The sequence below is a fragment of the Pinus tabuliformis genome, chromosome 3_1 (genome assembly GCF_031772625.1).
Source record: "Pinus tabuliformis cultivar Carrire ecotype Pingquan chromosome 3_1, CPIR1, whole genome shotgun sequence".
Classification (NCBI taxonomy): Eukaryota; Viridiplantae; Streptophyta; class Pinopsida; order Pinales; family Pinaceae; genus Pinus; species Pinus tabuliformis.
This window is the reverse complement of record NC_142301.1, coordinates 844,077,476-844,102,077: the sequence shown is the minus strand read 5'-3', so window position 1 is coordinate 844,102,077 and position 24,602 is coordinate 844,077,476. Positions and strand designations below refer to the sequence as shown.

General features: G+C 36.4%; 1 protein-coding gene across 5 annotated transcripts; it reads right to left on the bottom strand.

Annotated features, from left to right (window-relative positions):
- Positions 1–9,812: 9,812 nt before the first annotated feature.
- On the bottom strand, positions 9,813–23,283 carry LOC149190168 (ACT domain-containing protein ACR9-like). 5 transcript variants are annotated; one of them, XR_016255959.1, is made up of 7 exons: positions 22,962–23,278; positions 14,400–14,618; positions 14,177–14,282; positions 12,351–12,702; positions 11,965–12,249; positions 11,635–11,849; positions 9,999–10,126 (listed from the first exon to the last, which is right to left on the bottom strand). XR_016255959.1 is itself a non-coding variant. In XM_089412055.1 (6 exons), the coding sequence occupies exons 2-6, from the start codon at positions 14,597–14,599 to the stop codon at positions 9,923–9,925; spliced, it is 1,098 nt and encodes a 365-aa protein (XP_089268181.1). In that variant the 5' UTR covers positions 14,600–14,618; positions 22,962–23,099; the 3' UTR covers positions 9,813–9,922. The 5 variants fall into 5 exon arrangements, 3 of the variants coding, with proteins under 3 accessions (XP_089268181.1, XP_089268178.1, XP_089268179.1); XR_016255960.1 differs by lacking the exon at positions 9,999–10,126 and adding an exon at positions 10,172–10,658; XM_089412055.1 differs by lacking the exon at positions 11,635–11,849 and having other exon boundaries at positions 9,813–10,126; positions 14,449–14,618; positions 22,962–23,099.
- Between the last annotated feature and the right edge of the window lie 1,319 nt (positions 23,284–24,602).

Here is a 24,602-nt window from a genome sequence, read left to right as displayed (position 1 = left end):
TGGAAGAGTTCCGGGAACTGCACTAAGCATTCCAGTGTTGGTGGTCATCCTTAAACCACCGCCCTTTATACCAACATTTCAGAGAGCACATTCAACCTAGTGCTGCCATGCATTTTTGCACATTTTGTATTACAGCTCTCTTCTTGGACTCATACATAACCCTTCAGATTAAGGGGGGGAATGTTGGACACCTAATCCTAAGTGGGTTAGTGTGGAAGTCGAATGGACAAAAGGAGTCCAAGAGACCTTGGGATCTGAAACCCAAGAGTCACATATTTGTACTATAAATGTATATCTATTGTTAATAAAAAAATGTACTGAATGATTTATCTTTCCTATTCTATGTTTTCCATGTGTGTTTAACAGGATCAATGTGCGGATATGTAGACGCTGATTATGCAGGTGATTTGGACAAAAGGAGATCTATTACAGGTTATGTCTTTGCTCTTGCGAGTGGAGCAATTAGTTGGATGTCAAAGCTTCAAGAAACAGTGGCGTTGTCCACTACCGAAGCAGAATATATAGTTGCTTCAGATGCTAATAAAGAAGCAATCTGGTTAAAGGGCCGCCTTGATGAGATTGAAAGGATGCAGGGGAAAGTGAATGTACTCTATGACAGTCAGAGTGCTATTCACTTGGCTACAAATCCATCTTATCACAGCAAGACCAAGCACATTGATGTAAGGTATCATTTTCTGAGACGTGATCGATGGCGGAAAAGTAGCTCTCAAGAAGGTTCATACACGAGAGAATTGTGCAGACATATTCACGAAGCCAGTTACAGTAGAGAAGTTGTGATGGTGTTCAACTTCTCTTGGATTGCAGAAGAGATGATGAATGGGCATGGGCAAGGGATTAGTAAAATTGTTGTCAAGATGGAGTTTGTTGAAATTTGACAACTAATTGTGTAAATATGTGTAAAAATAATTGTTAAAATTGGCAACTATGGCCAAACTCCATGTGAGTCATCTTATTCATGGCTAATAATATTTTTATTAGATTCCTCTCATCGAGAGGTGTAGGATTGATCTAAATATCATCCAATTCCGATAAGTATTTATGGAGATATGAATTTATTTTGATTATGGGATAATTATAGAAGCCCAACAGTGGCATCTATTCAATCATCAACATTTGTATATAAATACAGGAGGTCTTTTCCCCATTTGGACACACTCATCTCATCACATCTCTCTCTCTCTCCTGCGCAGAAAAGAAGCTCTTATCCTACTATGCAGAAAGGGACTCTTCTCTCACATGTGTGGAAGGAAGGACGCAGATTTAGGGCTGCAATTGCAGATCGGAAGTTTGACCAGCATTGACCATCTTTCTCTCTCTCAGAACTGCACTGTAGGTGGAACTGACTCTCCTCAAAAGGCCGCATTTTTTGGTGAAGGAATCAAGTTGATCCGACAGTCGGTTTTTAAGATATTGTCTGCCCTAGTTGAGGGCTAATCTAGGGTTTGTTGCTGCTGATGTAAATCAGATTTATGTATTGTTTCTCTCTGCTAAATTATTGAAGATAAAGGAAGATTTGATCAAAGGGTTTCCCCATATTGGGGTTTGTCCCTGGCTAGCCACCACATCTTGTGTCTCTTGTCTTGGCTTGTTTTCTGTCGATCGTTTAATGTTCTATCTGCACTTTACTTAATGTACATGTGATTGCTAATCTGTGGATAATAATAATAAAAAGAAGTAAACTACTCTAAGCATAGAACATACCATAATTTAACATGGTATCAGAGCTGAGGTGAAGACAAAGCCCGAGCAAGAGCAAGAGCAATCACCGAAGAGAAGATTGGCAAGGCTATCCTAAAAGAACTATGGGGTCCTCAACACACTTCCCTGCTGAAGACAAGCTCCGTGAGAAGTCTGACTATCACAGATGGAAGATGTCTCTCGATCTAACCTTAGAAGATCAAAGAGTGTTGGACCATGTGAAAGGCAATATTGTTGAGCCTCCATCAAATGCACCTATTGCTGCCAAGAACAAATGGAAATTCGTTGAAGTCAAAACAAAGAAGATCATCTGGGACTCTATCGACAAGCGCTTGGTGGCCTAAATCTCCGACCTGAACACCTCCAAAGAAATCTACGATATACTGGTGAGTTTATTTAAAGTTAATGATGCAAATCAAGTTTTGTTTCTTAGAAATAAGCTAAAGGAAATTAAGAAGGGCAAAGATGAGAGCATGCAAGCATATTTCTTAAGAATCACCGAGATTAAGAACGATCTCCTATCTATTGGGGAGATTATTACTAATAGGGAAATGGCACTCACGACTCTTGGAGGATTACCATCTAAACAATACGTGTTCAAGACTACTCTTCTAAACAATAACGTAATTCCTGGTTTCGAGGAATTAATGGCAAGATGCATTCAAGAAGAAACAAAGATAGAAGAGCAAGAAATGTCCATGCCTAAAGGTCCTCCTATTGCCTTTTCTTCTCATGCTAAGAAAAAAAAATTACGAGACTAAATCATAAAAGGCTGGACCTAAGGGTGGAAGAAAATGACGATGTTACATTTGTGATAAAGCAGGTCACTATGCAAGAGAATGCCCTAATAGAAGGGACTCACACCGAGACGATGATCAAAATCCCTCTCATGGCAATCAAAGGAATCACAAATCTAATAGCAGAGGTAAAAGGAGTGCTGGTAATCAAAGAAGAGGACAATCATTCAAGAAGGCTAGAAATTCCAAGTATGAATCTAACACTATTGACAATAAGCAGGGTGAGTATTATCTACCAACTGCTCCATCTACCTCTGCTCCTTCGGACTCGCTGGGAATTTGGCTTATTGATAGTGGTGCCTCAAGGCACTTCACTGGTTACAAAGAAGTTCTCCATAATCTGATAGAGAAAGAAACTAACCTGGAAATTGTCCTTGGAGATAATATGAAATATCCCGTGAAAGGTGTAGGCAATGTCTCTCTTAAATTGAATCAAGGTAATACGATCCACTTACAGGATGTATTATATGTACCTGACCTCAAAAAGAACCTGGTGTCCATCTCGGCAATGGAAGACAAAGGCTACAAGGTGACCTTCAGCAATGGCAAGGTACGTGTATGGAAAAACAATGTTAAAGATGCCTTTACTCTTGGGTTTCGAGTTGATTCATTATATTAGTTCGGTGGAAGTCCGCTAGGTGTAATGTCTTGTGACACATCTCTTCAGTCCGAACTTTGGCATTATAGGTTTGCCCACCTTCAGTATAAAGCTCTACCCGATGTAAGACAAATGGTGACAGGGATGCCCGAATTCCGAGTAGAGAAAGAAGGTGTATGTCCGGGATGTGCTGAAGGAAAGCTCAAAAGGGGACCATTCCCCTCAAGCCAAAGCAAGACCTCTGATATATTACAGTTGGTTCACTCAGACATATCTGGTATGATGCCTGTGAACTCCTTGGGATGATATTCATATTACCTCACTTTTACAGATGACTATTCTCGAAAGACTTGGATATACTTCTTGAAAAAGAATGATGAAGTGTTCTCTTGGTTTCGACACTTCAAAGCCTTGATCAAGAATCAAACCGAAAAGAAGATCAAAATCTTAAGGACTAATAATGGGACTGAATATGAATCTAACGAGTTTCATGACTTTTATAAAGACGTTGGCATTAAGAGGGAGACTACTACACCATATACTCCTGAATAGAATGATGTGGCGGAAAGGAAAAACCATAGGATTGTGGAAGTTGTCCATGCCATGCTCCATGATCAAAGACTTCTGAAGTTTCTATGGGCCAAAGCTGCAAACACCGTCGTATATGTACAAAACCAATGCCCTCATCAAGCATTGGGTTCCAAGACTCCTGAAGAAATGTTCACCAGTAAGAAACCTGACGTATCTCATTTTAGAATTTTTGTAAGCCCTGCATATTGTCATGTGTCGAAAAAGAAAAGGAATAAATTGGGTGCATCTAGAAAGAAAGGAATCTTCGTGGGCTATGGTGAAAATACTAAGGGCTATAGAATCTATGTAGCCGGTCGAAGGGAAGTCGTGATTAGTCATGATGTCACCTTTGACGAAGATATGGCTCTCAACAAGGTGGACAATCTTCTGACTTTGAAGAGCTCTCAAGAAGCCGACACCAAAGAACTGAAAGAAAAGGATGATGAAACAATGCCTGATGTGGAAGAAACCATGGATCTTATTGATCCACCTGAGCCTTCCTCTTCTAGGAAGAGGCCCTCTTGGCTTAGGGGGCTACTCGATGATGCTGAAGGACACACTGCACCCCTAGGAACCTTCCGTGAAAGTAAGAAACCTAACAGGTATCAGGGATACCCGACCATCATAAGCACGATCATACAAAATGAGCCTTCATCATTCTCAGATGTCGTCAAGCATCAAGTATGGAAGGATGCTATGACCGAAGAATGTGAGTCTATTATGAAGAATGATGTCTGGGAAGTAGTTCCCAAATGCCATGACAAGACAGTTGTCACTTCTAAATGGCTTTACAAGATAAAGCATGCAACAGATGGAAGTACAAAAAAGTATAAGGCTCATTTTGTCGCTCGTGGCTTCTCCTAGAAGGAAGGTATAGACTATGACAAGATATTTGCACTTGTTGCCAAATATACCACCATCCGCTCGATCATAGCCCTTGCAGCTTCACAAGGATGGAACCTACATCAAATGGATGTCAAGACCGTGTTCTTGCTTGGTTCGATCAAAGAAGAGGTCTACATGGAGCAACCCGAAGGATTTGAGATTATGATCGAAAATCTCATATATGCAGGTTGAAGAAGGCTCTCTATGGGCTGAAGCAAGCACCCCGAGCATGGTATGAGAGGATCGGTAGCTACTTGATGAAGTTGGGATTCACTAGGAGTAAAGCAAATCCTAACCTTTACTTTAAGGTTGAAGATGACAAACCTCTCATACTGGTGATATATGTGGATGACCTCTTTCTAATAGGTGCAGACCCTATCGTTCACAAATGTAAGAGGGAGTTGGCTTCTAAATTTGAAATGAAGGACCTAGGACTGATGCACTATTTCCTAAGACTTGAAGTCTGGCAGAAGCCAAGGGAAATTTTCTTATCTCAAGGAAAATATGTGGTGAAGATATTGGAAAGATTCGGTATGGTAGACTACAAGCCTGTAACTACCCCGATGGAGCTTGACTTCAAGAAGTTAAGCGATAGAGATGCTGGACCTGTTTTACGAAATGCTACCGAGTATTGGCAACTCGTCGGAGCATTAATGTTCTTAGTGAACTCCCATCCATATATATGCTTTGCAGTCAACACATTAAGTCAACATATGGTTGAACCTCACCACATACATTGGATTGGTGCCAAGAATTTGTTAAGGTATCTTCGTGGCACAATTACATATCGGTTAAGATACACTACCGGAGATGTGAGACTACTTGGATACATTGATGCTGATTGGGCAAGCAGTGTGGTGGATCGTAAGAGCACTTCCAGGTGCTGTTTCTCCTTGGGATCTGTTTCAATATCCTAGATGAGCAGGAAGCAGAAGTCGATGTCTTTGAGCACTGTTGAGGCAGAGTATATTGCTGCTAGCATGGCCTCCTATGAGGCAATCTGGTTGCAAAAGCTCTTCAGTAAGTTGTTTGGATTTACATTGAATACCATCGTGATCCTATGTGACAACTAGAGTGGGATTCGTTTGTTAGAGAATCTCGTATTTCATGATCACTCCAAGCATATCGATATCAAGTAACACTATATTCAAGATATCGTGCAGCGAGGAGCAATAAGGCTCCAACATATCGGTACAAATGAACAGGTCACTGACATCCTGACAAAGCCCCTAGGGAAGTTCAAATTCCTAACTTTCCGAGAACAACTTGGTGTCGTTCAAAGACCCTCTTATGAGAGTCCTGTATGATGTATTGAGCTCTAGGAGCTCTGGGGGGGCGTGGGGTACTTCTTGAAGCGACATATGACCACAGGGTGACTCGCCATCCCCTGGTGGTGTACGTGTACAAGATAAAAGAATCAAAACTTTCCCTGTGACACCTCGTGGTGACCATGTAGCAGGATGATTAGTTCTTTTTTTTTTTTTTTTTTTGACTTAGTCATCGGAGAATCCACAGTAAGAACGATTTTCTGCCAACGTTTCGAATCCCAACCGGGATCCATCATCAGGACAACTTGAATGCTTTGATAGAAGAAGAGCAGACTAATAGGGTTTAAATAGAAATGAGGAGGGAAAGAAGGGCAGGGAAGGTCGGCTCTCAATTTTTGAGAAGTCGGCTCCCTCATGATTAAATTGATTAATTAATTTTAATTTTTAATTAATTTATTTATTTATTTATTTATTTTTAGAACATTATAACTTTAATTATTATTATCAATATAATAATTAGTAATAAGTACTATTAATTATATATTATTATTGAAATTAATTAAAATGATTATAATTATTATTAATTCTTATTATTATTAACATAGAAATATTAATTGAAATGATAATGTATATTATTATTTAATTGAAATGATTATAATTATTTATTTTAATTTATTATTATCTATTTAATATAATAATTAATTATAATAATTTTTATTAATATAATAATTAATTAATTATTAGTATAATGATTAATATAAAATTAATTTTGACTTAGTGACTATAGTAATTAATTATATTAATTATTTATTTATTTACTTATTTATTATTAATTATATTAATTTTTATTAATTATATTAATTATTAATATAGTAATTAATTATATTAATTATTTAATATAGTAATTAATAATTACTATATTAATTACTATATTAATAATTACTATATAAATTATTAATATAGTAATTAATAATTACTATATTAATTACTATATTAATAATTACTATATTAATTATTAATATAGTAATTAATAATTACTATATTAATTACTATATAAATTAATATAATTAATAATATAAATTTATATAATTAATTACTATATAAATAATTAATATAATTAATTACTATATTAATAATTAATATAATTAATAAAAATTAATATAATTAATAATAAATAAGTAAATAATTAATATAATTAATTACTATAGTGACTGAGTCAAAATTAATTTTATATTAATCATTATACTAATAATTAATTAATTATTATATTAATAAAAATTATTATAATTAATTATTATATTAAATAGATAATAATAAATTAAAATAAATAATTATAATCATTTCAATTAAATAATAATATACATTATCATTTCAATTAATATTTCTATGTTAATAATAATAAGAATTAATAATAATTATAATCATTTTAATTAATTTCAATAATAATATACAATTAATAGTACTTATTACTAATTATTATATTGATAATAATAATTAAAGTTATAATGTTCTAAAAAAAAAAAAAAAATTAATTAATTAAAAATTAAAATTAATTAATCAATTTAATCATGAGGGAGCCGACTTCTCAAAAATTGAGAGCCGACTTTCCCTGCCCTTCTTTCCCTCCTCATTTCTATTTAAACCCTATTAGTCTGCTCTTCTTCTATCAAAGCATTCAAGTTGTCCTGATGATGGATCCCGGTTGGGATTCGAAACGTTGGCAGAAAATCGTTCTTACTGTGGATTCTCCGATGACTAAGTCAAAAATAATAAACCACAGAGGTCTTAAGTCCAGAATGATTAGTTCTCCTGTGAGGTCTGGATGATGTGTTCTCCATGACGATTATGTAGCAGGATGATTAGTTCTCCTGTGAGGTCTGGATGATGAGTTCTCCATGACGATTATGTAGCGGGATAATTAGTTCTCCTATGAGGCCTGGATGATGTGTTCTCCATGGCGATTGCGAACAAGATGATTCGCTCTCTTGTGGGACAAGATGATTTGCTCTCTTGTGGGACAAGATGATTCGCTCTCCTGTGGATAGGATTGATTAATTCCCCTGTTGAGGCATCCTACCCATGCAATCTGGGACCCATGGGAAGTACCTCTCATCTGATCAATGAGCAGGGAAATGGTGATAGGGACCATAGTAGTACTAATGGACGCATCGTTGTATCTACCGTACTCCCTATGCTAAAATGACCTTCATTGATCTGAGATCAATGATACTGGTCTGGGACCAGTGGTAAGAGTTGTAACCAATATGACACTGACTTCGGGTCGGTTGAGGACTGGTCTTGGACCAGTGGTACACATTCTGAGACTGACTTTGAGTCAGTGGAGGATGGTATGATACATCCTCGATCATTTCTTCTTCTTCATAATTCGGACAAAAAAGCGCAAAGCAAAGCAGAGCAGAGTAAAACAAAGTTGAGGGGTCAAGTTGTATAGGGCAGTGCATTTGATGGATGAATAGTAGCAACCGACAGACGAATTGCAGATGGAGTTCTCCCTTGTTGAGAGGGAGTGTTAAAATTGGCAACTAGGGCCAAACTCCATGTGGGTCATCTTATTCATGGTTGATAATATTTTTATTAGATTCCTCTCGTTGAGGTGTAGGATTGATCTAAAGATCATCTAATTCCGATAAGTATTTATGGAGATGAATTTATTTTGATTATAGAATAATTATCAAGCTGACCAGCAACTCATGTAGGCTTAAAAGCGCAACAGTCGCATTTATTCAATCATCAATATTTGTATATAAATACAGGAGGTCTTTTCCTCATTTGGACACACTCATCTCATCACATCTCTCTCTCTCTCCTGTACAGAAAAGAGGCTCTTCTACTGCGCAAAAAGGGACTCTTCTCGCACACATGTGGAAGGAAGGACGCAGATTTAGAGTTGCAACTGCAGATCAAAAGTTTGACCAACGTTGACCATCTTTCTCTCTCCTAGAACTGCGCTATAGTTGGAACTGACTCTCCTCAAAAAGCCGCATTTTTTAGTGAAGGAATCAAGCTGATCCAACGATTGGTTTGCAAGATATTGTTTGCCCTAATTGAGAGTTGATTTAGGGTTTGTTGCTGCTGATGTAAATCAAATTTATGTATTGTTTCTCTCTGCTGAATTATTGAAGATAAAAAAAGATTTGATCAAAGGGTTTCCCCATATTGGGGTTTGTCCCTGGCTAGCCGCCACATCTTGTGTCTCTTGTCTTGGCTTGTTTTCTGTTGACCATTTAATGTTCTATTTGCACTTTACTTACTGTACATGTGATTGCTAATCTGTGGATAATAATAATAAAAGAAAAGTAGACTGCTCTAAGCATAAAACATACCATAATTTAACAATAATTATATTTACTACCAAGTTGATTTTATACCGAAACAACAGTTATGTAACGGAAGAAGCTCTTATAAAATGATGAAGGCCCAAACTATTGTAACCATAGAGAATAATTGTTGATTTAATAGAAATCCAATCCCTTGCCACGTGGATGTTTCCTTGACACCCTGTGAAAGTTTTACCACATAAAATCTTGTCTTACTTGTGTGTTTTAGTTTCTTTGTATGATTCTTGGTTAATTAATTGCTTGGCTAACAATATAGAGATAATACTATTGTTAATTGAAATATATATTTTTTTAAGCTTTTTGTTATGGAAAAGTTGTATGAATATATGCTTTTTTAATTGAAATTAAGACCTGACTTTCGAATTTGATTTGCCCAAATAGCCAATGTGTATATTTGGTAAGGATAAATCAACCCAACCCCAACAGATTTTGCTCAATAAATGTGGACAATGTGTATTGGTTAAACAAATTATAAAAATAAATCATAAAAATAAATATAAAATAAAAAGCGTTATAAAGAAATAAAGGGCCTCCACCCAAAAAAGGAAAAGGGATTTTCGCGCGAAAAGGGTAATAAAGAGAAAATTTGAGGTGTTTTCACATGTAGGTTTTTTTTTTGAAGAAATAAAGAAGAAATTATTTTAACATCCACGAGGCTAAAGATAGCTTATGGCACAGATTGCTTATTCCTCTGCTTGATGTATTCAGCCCTGTTTCTGTGAAGCTTTAAAATAAATGCTCCCAGCTTCTTGACAAACCCTTGCTAAATAGATTATCCCAAGAGCTAGCTGCCATCATATTTGCATAACTTTCCCTGTTGTCTTTGAAAGCCTCACATTCTAAAATGAAATGTTTTTCTGTTTCCACTTTTCTAAAAGAACAAAAAATGCACTCTTTCCTCCTACACTTCCTTTGGCCTTTTCCAGCGCCCTGTTTCACAACGGAGTTGCTGAGAATTAGTCCTTAACTGAACAATAAGAATTTTGACTCTCAATTGAAATTAAAAACTCGAAGGAAAAAAAAGCCGCAACACCTATGCTGTGTCATTAATGCATCGAATCCTAATGTATCCAGATTCCTTTTTATACAGGGCCGGTGAAAAGCATAGGAAGACACAGATTTCTTTGCAAACACAGATCTATGTGTATGAATTTGAGCAGACAAGGAACTTGGAAAATTGTTCTCATCTTGACAAGGTTCCTGTCCCAAGATCACATCTTCGTTGTTTTGTTCGAGAACATCTACACAATTCCTTGTACAGTGGAACACTGTACCATATAATTTTGTTTTCTTCTGGAGCAACTACACAATTCCTTATCTACTGTAACACTGCCCTGTATACGTCCCCAGGGAAGACACAAGCAGCTTGGACCTGGCCCTAGCCGCACATTAATGTCAGAAGGATTAAACCTTGGTGGGTGATCAGCCATGCCACGGTGTTCTTCGTTTAACCACAACTCGCCTGACAAACCCAAGCCCACAGTTATCTTTAGTTATCTTTAATAGTATTGGTAAACAAAATCGTGTATTTAACCACTTTCAAAAACAAGTAGTTCTATTCTTTGACGTCTCTATGCACAATTAACTCTAGACGATGAGTGTCACGAACCAGCTAATTTTGGAAATTGAGTGGGCCTGTTGATTGATTTTTTAATAATTTAGATTAATTTAAAATGTACAAAAGCATCATAGAGACCAAGAGCTCAAAAAATGAGTGTCCGACTCTAGTTTTCGTGTTGATGGCAATGAGGCATAGATTGTACAACCAAAGCATACCTGGAATAATTATGCTCACAATAATCTACCATAAAAAGCACGAAATATAAAGCAGCCATGAACATATACAAACCAGTGCCAAGAACTGCACTTAAGTATATACAAACAATCAAATATATAAAAAAACGTCACAATACTGTAATAACTACATCAATAAATCAATTCTATACAGAATGGTACAATAAGATCAATTTTCTGTGTGAGGTACATTCTTGTCTCTAGATACAACGATGACTAAAACATTGTAAATTTCATACAGCAAAACCTTTTTCTATCAGCTTCGGAACAAATTACATGAGCACAAGGATCGCACAATTTTAATTATCAAGTTCATTAACTGCAGGCCTAGATCTGGAACCTAAGTGAGGGTGGGTTTTTCAGCATGGACTGTTTTTAAATCTGTCCTGTAGATAGTCACAATCTGTTACTTGCGACCTCCAAGCCAACATTAGTGATCACTATATCAGTGAACTGTATCTTTGGTATGAGGTGGGCCCACATGAGTAATGCATACCATTTGATATTATTACATTTTGGGGCTTTGCGGAGGAATTGCTGGGCAATTCGTGAGAATCATTCACATGTTCAGTATTTTTGGACTATTTTTGGTAACTTGGATCATATCACCTCTTAAAATCCCAATGACATCGTTAATAACTCACCTGGGCAGCTTAATGAAATGAAGGGTAAGTAGCACCTATAGGAAGCGGAAGATCAAGGACCTACTTGGACCTCATCTCATAAGCATGTCTCTCACCCACTCTGCTATTTGACTTCTACTATGAATGCTCTTTAAAGAGAGGTCTTGTCTATCGATTAGAAGAAACCTAAAGACTTCCCACTGGTAGTCACCTATGACATTCCTTCCAAAATCAACCTGCAAAAATCATAACATAAAAAATGAGATGATAACGTAAGCTTAAAAACATTAATCTATGAAATAAGCATCATCAATACTACGTAAACATAAATACTCGAGAAAATTAGCATACCATGAATATCCCAATATTAAGAATTTTCAAAATTCGTGTTACATCATACAACACTCGTGGTCTACCCCTTCCACACCGTTCTATAGGGGCAGCAACCAAAAGTTCTGTATCTGAACCGCGGTCTACAAACATCAACCGCAAGGGATGTGTTATTCCCGTTTTGAGACTAAAACAAAGAGAATCTTGTTTTTTGGGATCCAAAATCTTCCTTCCATCTGCTTGCGAGAAAAATAAATCCACCTCACAATTTCCATCCACATTTATCGAGAGTCGCCCATATGATACCTGTAAGATCGAAAACCACAACAAATCAGCCAAAAAGACGAGTTTGCATGAAGAATATAACACCGAAACAGAAATCAGTCAAAGCAAGAAAAAACATCAACCTGAATGTTGTAGTCCTTCAAAGTTCTCATGAGATCATAGAGAAGGCCATTTCGATCTTTACATAATATTTGAATCAAAGTATGCGAGGGGGACAAGTTGTTGTCAGTAACCACAGAGAAGCTATCGAGTTTGCCACCAGATCCTACACTTTTAAAATCAATATCAGGTTCTAGCCCGCTGTAATTAAACATATCCTCTATGACAGAAGGTGAAAGAGTTGTGGCTGTGCAGTTCAACCCTCCAAATTCGGGAGTAGTTAGCCAAAGCTTACAATATGCGCTAGATTGACCCAGCTTTGTTTTCACATGATAGCAAACTTCATCCTTTCTTGTTTCTGTGTGCAACAATTCCCTGCAATTATCAAATGGAATGATTGAGACCTCTAAGAGAATTGCCACCTGGTTTCATTATCCACCTTCAGATTTCTACCATTTCATACCACACCAGCAAATAAATGGAAAAATAAAATAAAAAGATGCCCAAAAAGATGAAAATTGACTTATGGGATTGCCCTTAAGAAATAGACAACCAGTTGGTCAATAAAGGCAAATTCACTTTCTCGAAAGTAAGAAGAGATGAACTAAATAAAAAATCATTCAGGAAAATAAACATGACATTTAAGACTGTTCAAAGCAAAGTTGGAGACTTGCAATTTTTTGTTCATAAAAATGTGGGGATCTGAGTGGTTTAAAGAATGATGTTGCTTCAGATCACTCTTTTCTTTAATATTTTGTTGTTCCAACTTTAGATTCAAATTAGTTGTCAGCTGATCTATTCCTTTATGGCGTGGCATTCTTTTGGCAATAGAAATGGTCCATTGATTAAAGTGATTTAGATCTCATCTGTCTTAAAGATCTTCCTACAGAAATCGGCCCACAATGACGGTGACAATTGTTTTTTGGTAGTTGAGGTCTCTTGTGTGTGCGGCCTCTGTTGAAGATCTGAGTAGGAGGTTGGCTCCCCTTGGGCTCAATCTGGCCTTTGTATGCAGTTTCTGGGCCACCAAAAACACCAGTTGAACTTAAGGGCTTGAGGCCTTTTCCATCAGTTCGCTTGTTTTGTTTCGCTCATGTTAATTCTTAACAAAGATGTATGTGATAAAGAAGAGCAATGGCTGCTACTATTAGAACATATATTACCACGAATATACATCAGCACGATCCAGTACCATCTTCAGGATTACACAATCCTTTTTCCCTGGATCTAGTTGTGAGGAAAATTTTCGCCAAACCATAAATACTGAAAACTAAAAACTTGGAATGCGCATTTTATTGCTAAAGGCTAGTTTGTTCCTTAACTTTTGTGTGTGCTCAGATCATATGTGTATTCAAAAAAATTGTTTTGACAATTCTAAGTGAATGATTTAATGTATTTTGAATAACAATAACATGCATCTAACCCAATGTCCTTATTTCTTTATTGAATTTCCTTTACTTCACACAAACCCACAATCAAGTGGATCTTCTAATTGTGACATGGATCCTCTTAACCATGGATCTATAAGGGATCAAATCTCTAGAAACACGCTTTTTTGCATTTAAAAAAGGTTTGCATTTTAAAAGATTTATAATCAATCCAGAGACAAAAACCATAATGTCATTTTCAGCCACATTCTCATACATTTTATGTAACCTAGATAGAGACAAAAATTTGACATTTTCCATGTCCAAACCGCAGTGCAATACATGAAATCACCGGTTAGAAAACATGTCAAATCCAACCGTCACTGAACATTGAAAAAGAGAATATAGCTGCGTGACATTTGATACAAATTACAACATTCCATTTTTAAAACAAAAATAAAAGATGAGGCTCAAACTTTAACCTGTTATCTGTTATATAAAATAGGTACATCAAATTCCTGTCAGGCATTGTCCAAAACCTGCCCTTGATAATAGTGAGATCCATCTCCCAAAGTAACTGAGAGACATCTACATTGCCAAGGCCCAAACTAGTCAGGGTTTTCAAACCTTGTAACATAACATCAAAAAATGTTGATTCACTACATGGCAGGATAGAGAAAGAGCAAATAAATAAAAGGTACTTACTATTCAACAAGCCAAATTGATCCTCAAAACAAGTATGTAAGAGGTAAACCTGCTTTGGCTTTGGCTCTTGGTTTGCTGCATAGTAAAATGTAGCAGAGTTCGGAGGACAGGTTGATACAAGGCGCTTCTTCAGCAAGGCCCATCTTATTGGCTGAGCCGAACCAGCAATGGGCATCACCCAGAATATTACGTAGCACCATTTCCCATCTGTGGATAAGTCTGATACAGAAGAGAAAAATTAGTTAACTTTATAATATTGTATCGCCCTTACAATCTACTGTTAAAACTTCCCTTAAGATATCTTCAAAAAGCAACAAATGACCTTTTGTAAAAAATCCTGCTCCATAAACCAGAAATTAACTTATTAGCAGTTTACTCTATCACAAAGCATTGCTAAAACTTTCCTAAAAACTGCAAGGCAGTTTTCAACGTCCAGAAATCAGTAAGTAATTTCCTAGTTCTAAATCTTTTATAAAGTCTGCTGTTGAAAATTCCCAAAGTTTCTGCAAAAAATGATAATATATTATTTCCCACGTGATGCAAATCCTAGCACAAACGATCATCCCATACTGACACAAACATGCTAGAGGAAATATGAAACAGTTTTAAAACTCAGCCTGGTTTGACTTGGAACCAGGCCAAGCTACCAGTTTGGTACCAAACCAGCCCTAACTGGTCGATGCCAATCCTGACGGCCAAGTCATTTGAGATCCCAGATGTGTGGACCCAGCAGCTGGAAAAATAATTTTAGCTATTGTGGCAATTGTAGCTGAAATGTTTCGCAGAAATTCCTTAAAGAAAGACCTGCAAACGACTGAGAAGAAGGGAGGTAGGAGACCTTTTGATTGCAAGAACAAGAATAACAGTATGATGGATATTAAATATTTTATTCAACAGAAGAACAGCATAGTACTAATCTTTTGCAGAGTTGTAAAACAAGAACATAGAATGTGATCCTATACATACTGTTGCATTTATGATTTTTGAAGTCTAAAAACATAGTTGTCGTAGGAATCCAACTGAAGTTTCCAAATGCTTTGATATTGCAATTATTATAGCAACCCATGGCATGATTATTTTTACTCAATCGAAAAGTTTGCAAATATTAATTATACAAAAGATGTTTGATAAAATCTCAACAGAAAACAACCCTTACGGTTATTTACTGCACCAGAAGCCAGACTGATTTGAAGTGTTGGATTGTACCAGTGCCAAGCCTGAAAACAATACTGCAATATAACATCCATGATTTGTTTCTGCAAGAGATTGTTTTTTCAGTGCAATCAACAGTTCTATTTGGCAGTGCTCAGAAGTTTGGTGAGAATGCAAAAACAGCATGAGTTTTGGCTTCTCAAACAACAGAAAACCTACACACATGGCCTGCTTTACTAGCAGTTCTTTCCACTTTTGCTGACACCGACGAATAATTTTTTCATTAAAATTGAATTATTTTATGTATTTTTATTAAAACCAAGACTCCTGGATGGGGGACACAGTTGCAGGGAGACACATAGGGGAACATGTGGGAGTACCCTCAAATTTTAGGGAAATTTAGGGGGGAGAGGGGGATGTCAAGGTATATGATTTCTTTTAAATTTGTTTTCATATTCAATAAAGTATAAATACATTGATCCATACATAATTGAATTAAATAATGAAATAAACTGATCCATACTCATCATTCATTCTGACACATCATCCATCCATACATCACGTGATTCAATAATGAAATACATTTATCCATATTCTAGAATATACATTGATTTAAAAATTAAATTCATCATCTATCATTATAGATTTTAAATTGATTTAAAATTCAAATTCATCATTCATCATTATAGAATCTAATTAGCACCAAGCAAAATAGGTTATAGTAGACACTGAAGTCTGAAGATTAGAATAGTAAATTGATATAACTCCTCAAAGATATTAAAGAGTGACAAGTGAAAGAATCAGTCTAAGGTCATCGATATCTAGAGTCAAGACTCAAAAGTTAAAACCTAAGTTGCAGTGAAACGGATATGGATACAGGGTTTGAAACGGATACAACAAATTTTCAAAAAATATGGATACGATATGGTAAGGAAATGACACATAACACACATATATAATAAAATAAGAATTTCATATTACCATTCGTCATTTAGAATCTAGATTTTATATCTAAAAATACATAATCATCATAATGAATTCAACATAAGCAAATTATCGTCATCAATTCAACATAAACATTGTAATCATCATTAGTGATTATTATAACATTTAGCATATTACCATCATCATTAGTAATGTAATAAAAAATGTTACAGCCTTTGTTCTTTCGGGTCCATCTCCTTCAAAGAATGTGTCATGCATGGCAGATGGTATCTATCTTCCTTACATGGCAATTAAAAGGCCTATGGGATCATTGGGATATTCTGTCACGAACTATTTGAACATTTCAATCTTCTCAACATCAGCTTGGTCTCTTGACTATATACAGGCAAAAGATTGGCTAGAGAAGATTTGTTAGGTTGGAGGGATTTATGAAATCAAGAGCAAAATCAATCAAAATTAACAAAACCTTAACTAAACTGAAAACTAATCGCTCAAATTAATCTCTTTACGAAGACATTCATCAAACCCTTATGTTTGTATTTTTGAACATCTATCTTTTTTGAGTAGTAAGAATCCTTGGTAAATATATGGAGTACTGTTGTTTCTAAATATTTAGAAGAGACATTATGAGACTGTGTTTATAGTGAGTTTATTTGCAAATCTGATTTCTTCATTTTTATTATTTTTTTATGGGTATACAAATTTTCACGTTTTTTAACATTTTAAGGGTGGATTCTGATCACTATTTTCATGGACTCATTTGCGGATTTCCAAAAATGGATCCAAAAAAATTTAAAACCCTTGGAAACGTATCCAATTCCAAATCTGAAGTTTCCAATTTTTTGAAACAACACAAAAGCATTTTCACAACATTTTAGACAAGGATCATACCCGTTTCTGTTTCAGAAACAAGGATCTGAGTTTTTAAAGATTCTTCAAGCGTTTCTAGTAACTTAGGTTAAAACTAAAAACTGAAAATGGAGAGGGAGCATTGGAGTACCATGGGGGAGGTGAGGCAACAATTAATTGGTAAGTAAGATAGCACCACAGGGAAAGTTGAGTAGAGGTAAGCTTGGTAAGTCAAATAAGTGAGTTAAGGATTGCAAATTAGTTTAGGTCTTGATATTTGTTATGTATTTTTCTTTTTAGTTTTCTTTTTTCTTTCTTTTTAAAATTTTAGAAGGAAAATTCTAGGGTTATTAGACAAAATTGAGGGGTGGGGGGCGAGCATCCCCCCTAAAAATGGGTGCTTTTGGGCTTGGTGCTCTTGATTAGCTGCTAGTTCCAGACCCTCATACATGATAGGATCCAATGGAAACATTGCAATTCCCGCAATCCTGAAATTTTGAAAACTGTTAAGTCTGATGGAATTTGTGTGGAACCTAAAATTCTACTTTCTCCATATGAAATCCATTGAGGTCAATACCACTCTCAAACCTATTGGGGAAACACGACCCCCACACTAAGGAAATGTTTCCCACTACATCTCCCCATGTCTCCCCAAAACGGGAACGTGGGGCAATGTTTCCCCACCCCATGCTAGATACATAGGAAATGTGAGGTGTGTGCACCCCGGACTAGGGGACACATCTCCATGGAACAATGTCAAAATTTGAGTTGACAGGTGGTTGAATCATATAGTTCAAATCAGAGTTTTGAAACTTGTAGAAATTCCTTGTAGATTCAAACTGCTAATTGTAATTTACTAAAACAATAGAGTTGAATCTAATCTACTCATTGGTGGAAACAATTAAACAATCATAAAATCACGAAACATACAGGAGAAAGAATTCAATCAACACATTACACAATGATTTCCTGGGAAAAGACACAGCTAAAAACCCCTACTATCTGTATATTACTTTAGCCAAAAAATATGAGAAGATTACAATGCTTTGCTCAAGCCCAAGCAACCTTTGCACTATCTCTATCTATCTCACTGCTTCCTAGACAAGCTCAAGCCAATACTTAATCAAATTTTGGTTTGCCCAAGTCCCTATTTCTTTGTGTTGTTTCCTTGGGATTTAGCCCCCTATAAATTAGGGAAATTCCTCAATATGAATGTGTAATCCTCATAGGCCTTCCTCTAACTGCATGCACGACATGTACAGTTCGAATGATTATACAACTGATAGTACACTATCCTTGAACTCTAATCTCAATTGGGTAACTTTCAGATTTGACATGCATGAGTTATTTATGGATGAATCATCAGTTAACTGGTTGAACACATGAAGCAACACCCCACTGTCTAACCTCCTACTAATTCTTCCATCAATGGGAACTAGTTTAAATGACTTTAACTCAGTTAAACTAAATTAATTAATTACAACTCAAAATAAACTCAACCACGGCTCCTATAATGTAGGAGACACTTTACATGACTCAAGTTAGACCCTCAACACGAATTAATTGAGCCAACTAAGTCAATTTAACTTAGTTAACTCATACAAGTTGTCTTGTAATGTGGAATTACAATGTTATTCATAATTTAATTCAAGGACAAAATTAAATCAAGATTTTCTTGTTGCATTTTCAACATTTCTTGTTGTCATTTTCAACAAAACTATGATATCAAAAAAAATAATCTGGATTTGGCTGGATGTGAAAGCCTATTTGGGATACAAAAGGAGAAATATTATATTCTTTTATATGAATTTAGGACAACGCAAAGGCAAAGGTTTCCTCACAGGAACAGAGATAGCAATAGAGTTAGGTTATAATAAACAAATTGTTGGAGACTTTATATTGTAGGAATACGAGAGAGGAATAAAAGAGATCCTACTCCTTGAGTCCTTGGACCTAGGATTGAAAGTAGTGAAATTAGAGGGGAACTCTGAGGGAACTAGTTAGTTGCATATCAAGAGAAAGAGTAACATAGTAACTGATCAACTGGTGGTCAAATAGTAATGGGTATCTCAAAGGAGGATTTCAATCGGGGCGGAGGTGGGGGCTGCTCTGAAATAATCAGAGAGGATTTGCCAGTACAATGGGCAAGAAGTAAAGGACTATAACCTATGGCCGGGCATGGAAACAAGTCTAGGTCTAAAGTCCCCACAAACAAAAAAACCTTAAAGTGACCAAGGGAAACTCTGAAGTGTTGGTGTCACTCCATACAATAGAAAATGGAAAATTCTTACCGTCAGAGGTTCTGGAATCAAATGTCCTGTCATTGTTCAAGTCAATTTAAGGCAAGAATCAAATGTCCTGTCATTGTTCAAGTCAATTTAAGGCAAGGAGGTGCAGGGGACAGATCCCAAGCCATACGGTGGAAGATTCAAAGATCTACACCTGGCTGCGAGAGTGGAATTGGGTAAGGCATTTGCAGACCCGCCTCCATCATTCGTGGGAGAATACAACTGCTAATCAAAGGAGATAGCTCTTTGCAGGCCCTTTTTTGGACTTGTAGCAAAGAATGGAAGCATTGTTCTGTCTAATTGCAGCAATCTTGGATGCCACGTCCATGTCGATTTGGAAAAAAATCGTTGACACCTGGAAGCAAATGGATCTGGCAGAAGAAGAAATCAAAAGTCAAAAATCAGTGGAGCAAGCAAAAACTTAAGCAAAATTGAATTACTCAGGGATGGTACGGAGAAGAAGTTATATATGTTCAAGCGAAGTTTGGGTTATCTCAAATTAGTGATGATGTAAGAGCCTGTTGGTAGACTGCTAATAAGTACGACTGATAAAAGACTTGTTTTTTATTGGAAGCCTCTTTTTGGATATTCTGATAAGAGCTTTTTTGCAATGCCACAGGTACATTTTATGTATAACTTGCATATCTGAATGGAAAAGTAATTAAACAAATTTCTTCATCCAAAAATTTAAAAATATAAAAGTGAAAATCCTTTAAAATGAAATTTATGAGAAGGCAAAAGGAAGAGGTAGAAAGAAACGAGAAATGCTGAGCAGTAAATCTCATCTAAGAAGCTGGATCTCATAAGAAAATGGCAGATCAGAAGCTCCAATAAATCCAAGACTTCAAGACAAATCAAGTGGCCAATAACAATGAATGGAGGGCTTTTAGAGCTGGCCCAATTTACTAGATTGACAAGGGAAGGAAAGAAATTAATCAGAGGAGAGAGCCCCATAAGGCACACATAGAAGAAAAGCAGGACCAGTTTTTTATGAGAGACTCATGGACAAACGGGAATAGTTAGAATACCAAAACATCCCTTTTGAAGCAAAGGATCATATAACAAGACTTTACAATAATTGCAATTCTTGAGTCTTACAATATTTTTTGTCCAGTTTATGTTCCCTTATTTTTTTGAATAAGCTAAGTTATTGCTAAGTTTTGCATCATTTTGCCAAATTGCCTCTTTTTTGGTGCATAGTACCTTAACCCTGGATTTATTTTCATAGTTTTGCTTAGTATTTAGTATCTATCTCCTGTTGGGTCGTTTTCCTCCTAAGAGGAGACCCGGGAAATAGATATGTGACTGAGACCTCTTGATGGATAATGTTTTAAGGACTGTTTTTAGTGTCTTTGTGCTGGAAACATAAGCTGTTCATTGAGGTTTACGTCTTCGGAGGATACATTGTCAAGCTTTTGTACAGAAAAGACTGTCACTTTTCTGCAGTAGCTCTATGATATCATCATACAGCAAAATTAATTCTCAGGCATATACCATGTAACTTTTTATCTTGTTTATAAAAAGTTCGCTTTTTTCTTGGAAAAAAAAAAACCTTAACCCTGGATCTATCTTATCAAATATAGATCCCCAAATAGGCAATGACCCCAAAGGAAAATAGAAGGGTTTCATAACAAACTAGTTGAAGTGAATAAGGTTCCAGTTTATCACCAGGTATACGTGAAAGCTTCTTTGTCTCAGAGTTGCTCAATGGCAAAGAAAACAGAGAGAACAAGGACAATTGAAAGCAAATTTGAAACCTTAATTGGGAACGGGGCAGCTCAAGATGTCAATCCAAGAGAAGAAGCAAAAAGGGGAATTGGAAAGCAGCAAGAGCAAAAGCAGCCGCCTCAAATTATGTGATAATCAGGGGGCTAATGTCTCTTACTTTGCTTTTTGTAGGTTTGGTTTCGATAAATGATTTTTCATATTTTTTGTAAAACAACACTAGCGGCTAATCAACAGGGGAAATGTAGGGATCTGGGAAACAGAATGTTGAGAAAGGTAAAAAAGCTAATTGAGAGAGCAAGGAATGAAGCACAAAGAAAAAGTTTTGAGGGCATTTAATTGACAAAAGTCACCTAGGACTTTCAGCCAGCTTCATCCTTTTGAAAAAACGTGCCATACAAGTACGACAAACCATAGTGAGATTGGAATCGAAACTCATACCATACGGGTGGGGCAGATCATAAAGAGGCCCAAATTAAAACTAATGCCATAGAGGTGGAGAAAACGGTAAACTAGAGTGAGACTGGAATCGAAAGTCATGCCTTCAGCCAGCTTCATCCTTTTGAAAACACGTGCCATACAAGTACGACAAACCATAGTGAGATTGGAATCGAAACTCATACCATACGGGTGGGGCAGATCATAAAGAGGCCCAAATTAAAATAATGCCATAGAGGTGGAGAAAACGGTAAACTAGAGTGAGACTGGAATCGAAAGTCATGCCATAAAGGTGAAGCTGACCACAGAGAGATTCAAATTGAAACTTGTGTCATACATCTGAGACGGACCACAAACAGACTCAAATTGAAACGCATGCTATACAGGTGAAGCTAACCATAGAAAATTGGAATTGGAACTCATGACATACCAGTGGAGCAAACCACAAAGAAATTGGCAATGAAACTTATCCATAAAGGTAATTGAATTGAACTGCATGCTATATAGAAAGGGTAGAGCACGGAGAGAATGGAAATGGAAATCATGTCACACAGGAGGGGGCAAACCATAGGGAGATTGGAATTGAAACTAATTCCAAATAAGTGAAGCAGGACAAAGGGAAAGTGGAAATGGAACTCGCGCCAGCCAGCAGATGACAGAGAAATTGGAATTGAATTCGTGCAATATAGGTGAAGAAGGCCACAGAGAAATTTGGATTGTAACTCATGCCATAAAGGACCTCATTGCCTCAGTATAAAGCATTTTATGCATCCAAAAAATTAAACACATACAACACATTTTCTACATAATGATAAACCCAGCAACTATTTATTCATTGCAATCCTGGTAAAACTTCCCAAAATACATTCAAAAGCACTGACTGATCACATTCACTGGAACGAATAATCAACTAATTACTACCATGCCTGCATTATAATCTACTCAAACTTTGCCGAAATTCTGTAAAATCCCTGCATTACAATCTACTCAAACTTCCCAAAATTTCTGTAAAATCCCATAATTGATCAGGTAATTGTTTTTGAACAATCAAATATTTATCAATTTCACACCATTGAGGACCTCTGTTCAACACCTGACCCAGATTAAATTTGAGAGCCTCGTCGGCATAAGCAACTTAACAGTAAGCATTTAGCAAGATATTTACCTGCTCTGACAACAGAGAGACCGAACTCGAAGATAACCCGAGAGAGATCGCAGGCGAGGCCAAGTTTATCGGGGCAGCTCACTGTAATCTTGCGGGGATCCTCCTTTTTCTGCCCCAGCCGAATCACTACCACTTCGTCGTTGGGGTACAACATGGCTAAATGAAAACCACAGAAGAGAGATCGGTTCCTTCAGAGGTCTGCGGTTCGAATCCTCAAAAGGCTCTGTGATCGATCCACCGGCATTGCTTCCATGTAAATATGAAATCACCATTGGAGAGCTGAGAGGGAGACCAAATGTCGACCTCAGACTTCGCTTTTAATTCAAATATTTCCTCGGCGCGCACCGCCTTGCCCTTCGTTCCGGAACGGGACGTTGAGATGACATCTATTAAATTGGCAATGTCAACGACCACGTCATCGGCACGCTTGTCCAGGCTGGACTGTGGGCCCACGCAACCCTTCTACCGTGCGGTTTTAGGATGCGACTCTCACGCCACATGGGCCCTTCTTGCTAACTATATAGCTTTACTTTTATTTTATTTTTATTAAAGTATATTTTTATTCATTATTTTTTTTTCAAATTGTAATGTTCTAGCGACGTGGTGGTTATAGCATGGGTTGGCGTATAAAAGGGTTGAGCTCTTGGTGAAACGAAAGGCTATTGGTGGTCTCATGTGACCGAATTCTCATACTTGCAGAGGTTTCTTAAGGCTTAAGATAGGGCTTTCATGCACATTTTAAAAGCACTTTGGGAAAGCCAACATGACATTAACATGCCCCCCATCCCATGTAGGTGGCCTTTCCCCTTAGCCTTTGACCTTTCACCTATGTATGGGTGGTATATCCCCTTATCCCGGTGGTCTTTTCTCTACATATAGGTCCAATGGAAAGGGAAGGGCCTAGTATATATTGGATTTTAAATTATATTTGAATGTATGGTTTTAAAATATTGGGTAAGAGGTAAAAATATTATAAGTTTTAAGTTAATTTTTTAAAAGTTACTATTTTTGTTAGGGGAATTGATAGACATGTTGTTTATAAATGAGGAGGTTAGAGGATGAGTTGGAGGGATTACTCCTATACTCCTAGGCCTAACACAATCGCTCACAAGCATGTGAGATGGGTTGACTAAGATTTAAACCTAGGCAAAGCCATAATATTAGACAACAAACTCTTTCTAGTGTGGGACATTCATCGTTTAACCTAACCTAATGGGCTCTCAAAAGTTAGCGTTTAGTTAGAAACTTATGACTTAATAAGAGTCAAGACATCTAAAGATACATTCATAAAAATATCTCATTCATAAGATATCTACTTGTATAACTTTATCACAATATGTTCTATGACTTGTTAAGGAAATTTGAACTTAAATTAAAACAGTTTGTTACCTATCTCTGGATTTTTCAAACTATTCCATGTTGACATCTTTATATTACATTAAATATGAATGATTTGTGAACAATCAATAAGTCATAAATATAATAATAGATATCAAATGTGAACTATGCTTGATATCACAAAAATCAGAGATTAACTAAACCTTTTTTGATCAAATAAAAAATTGTTTAGGTATAGATGTAGATTTAGTTCTTTTATTAAAGGTGTAAAATAAGATAGAATTATGAATATGAAATGTATAT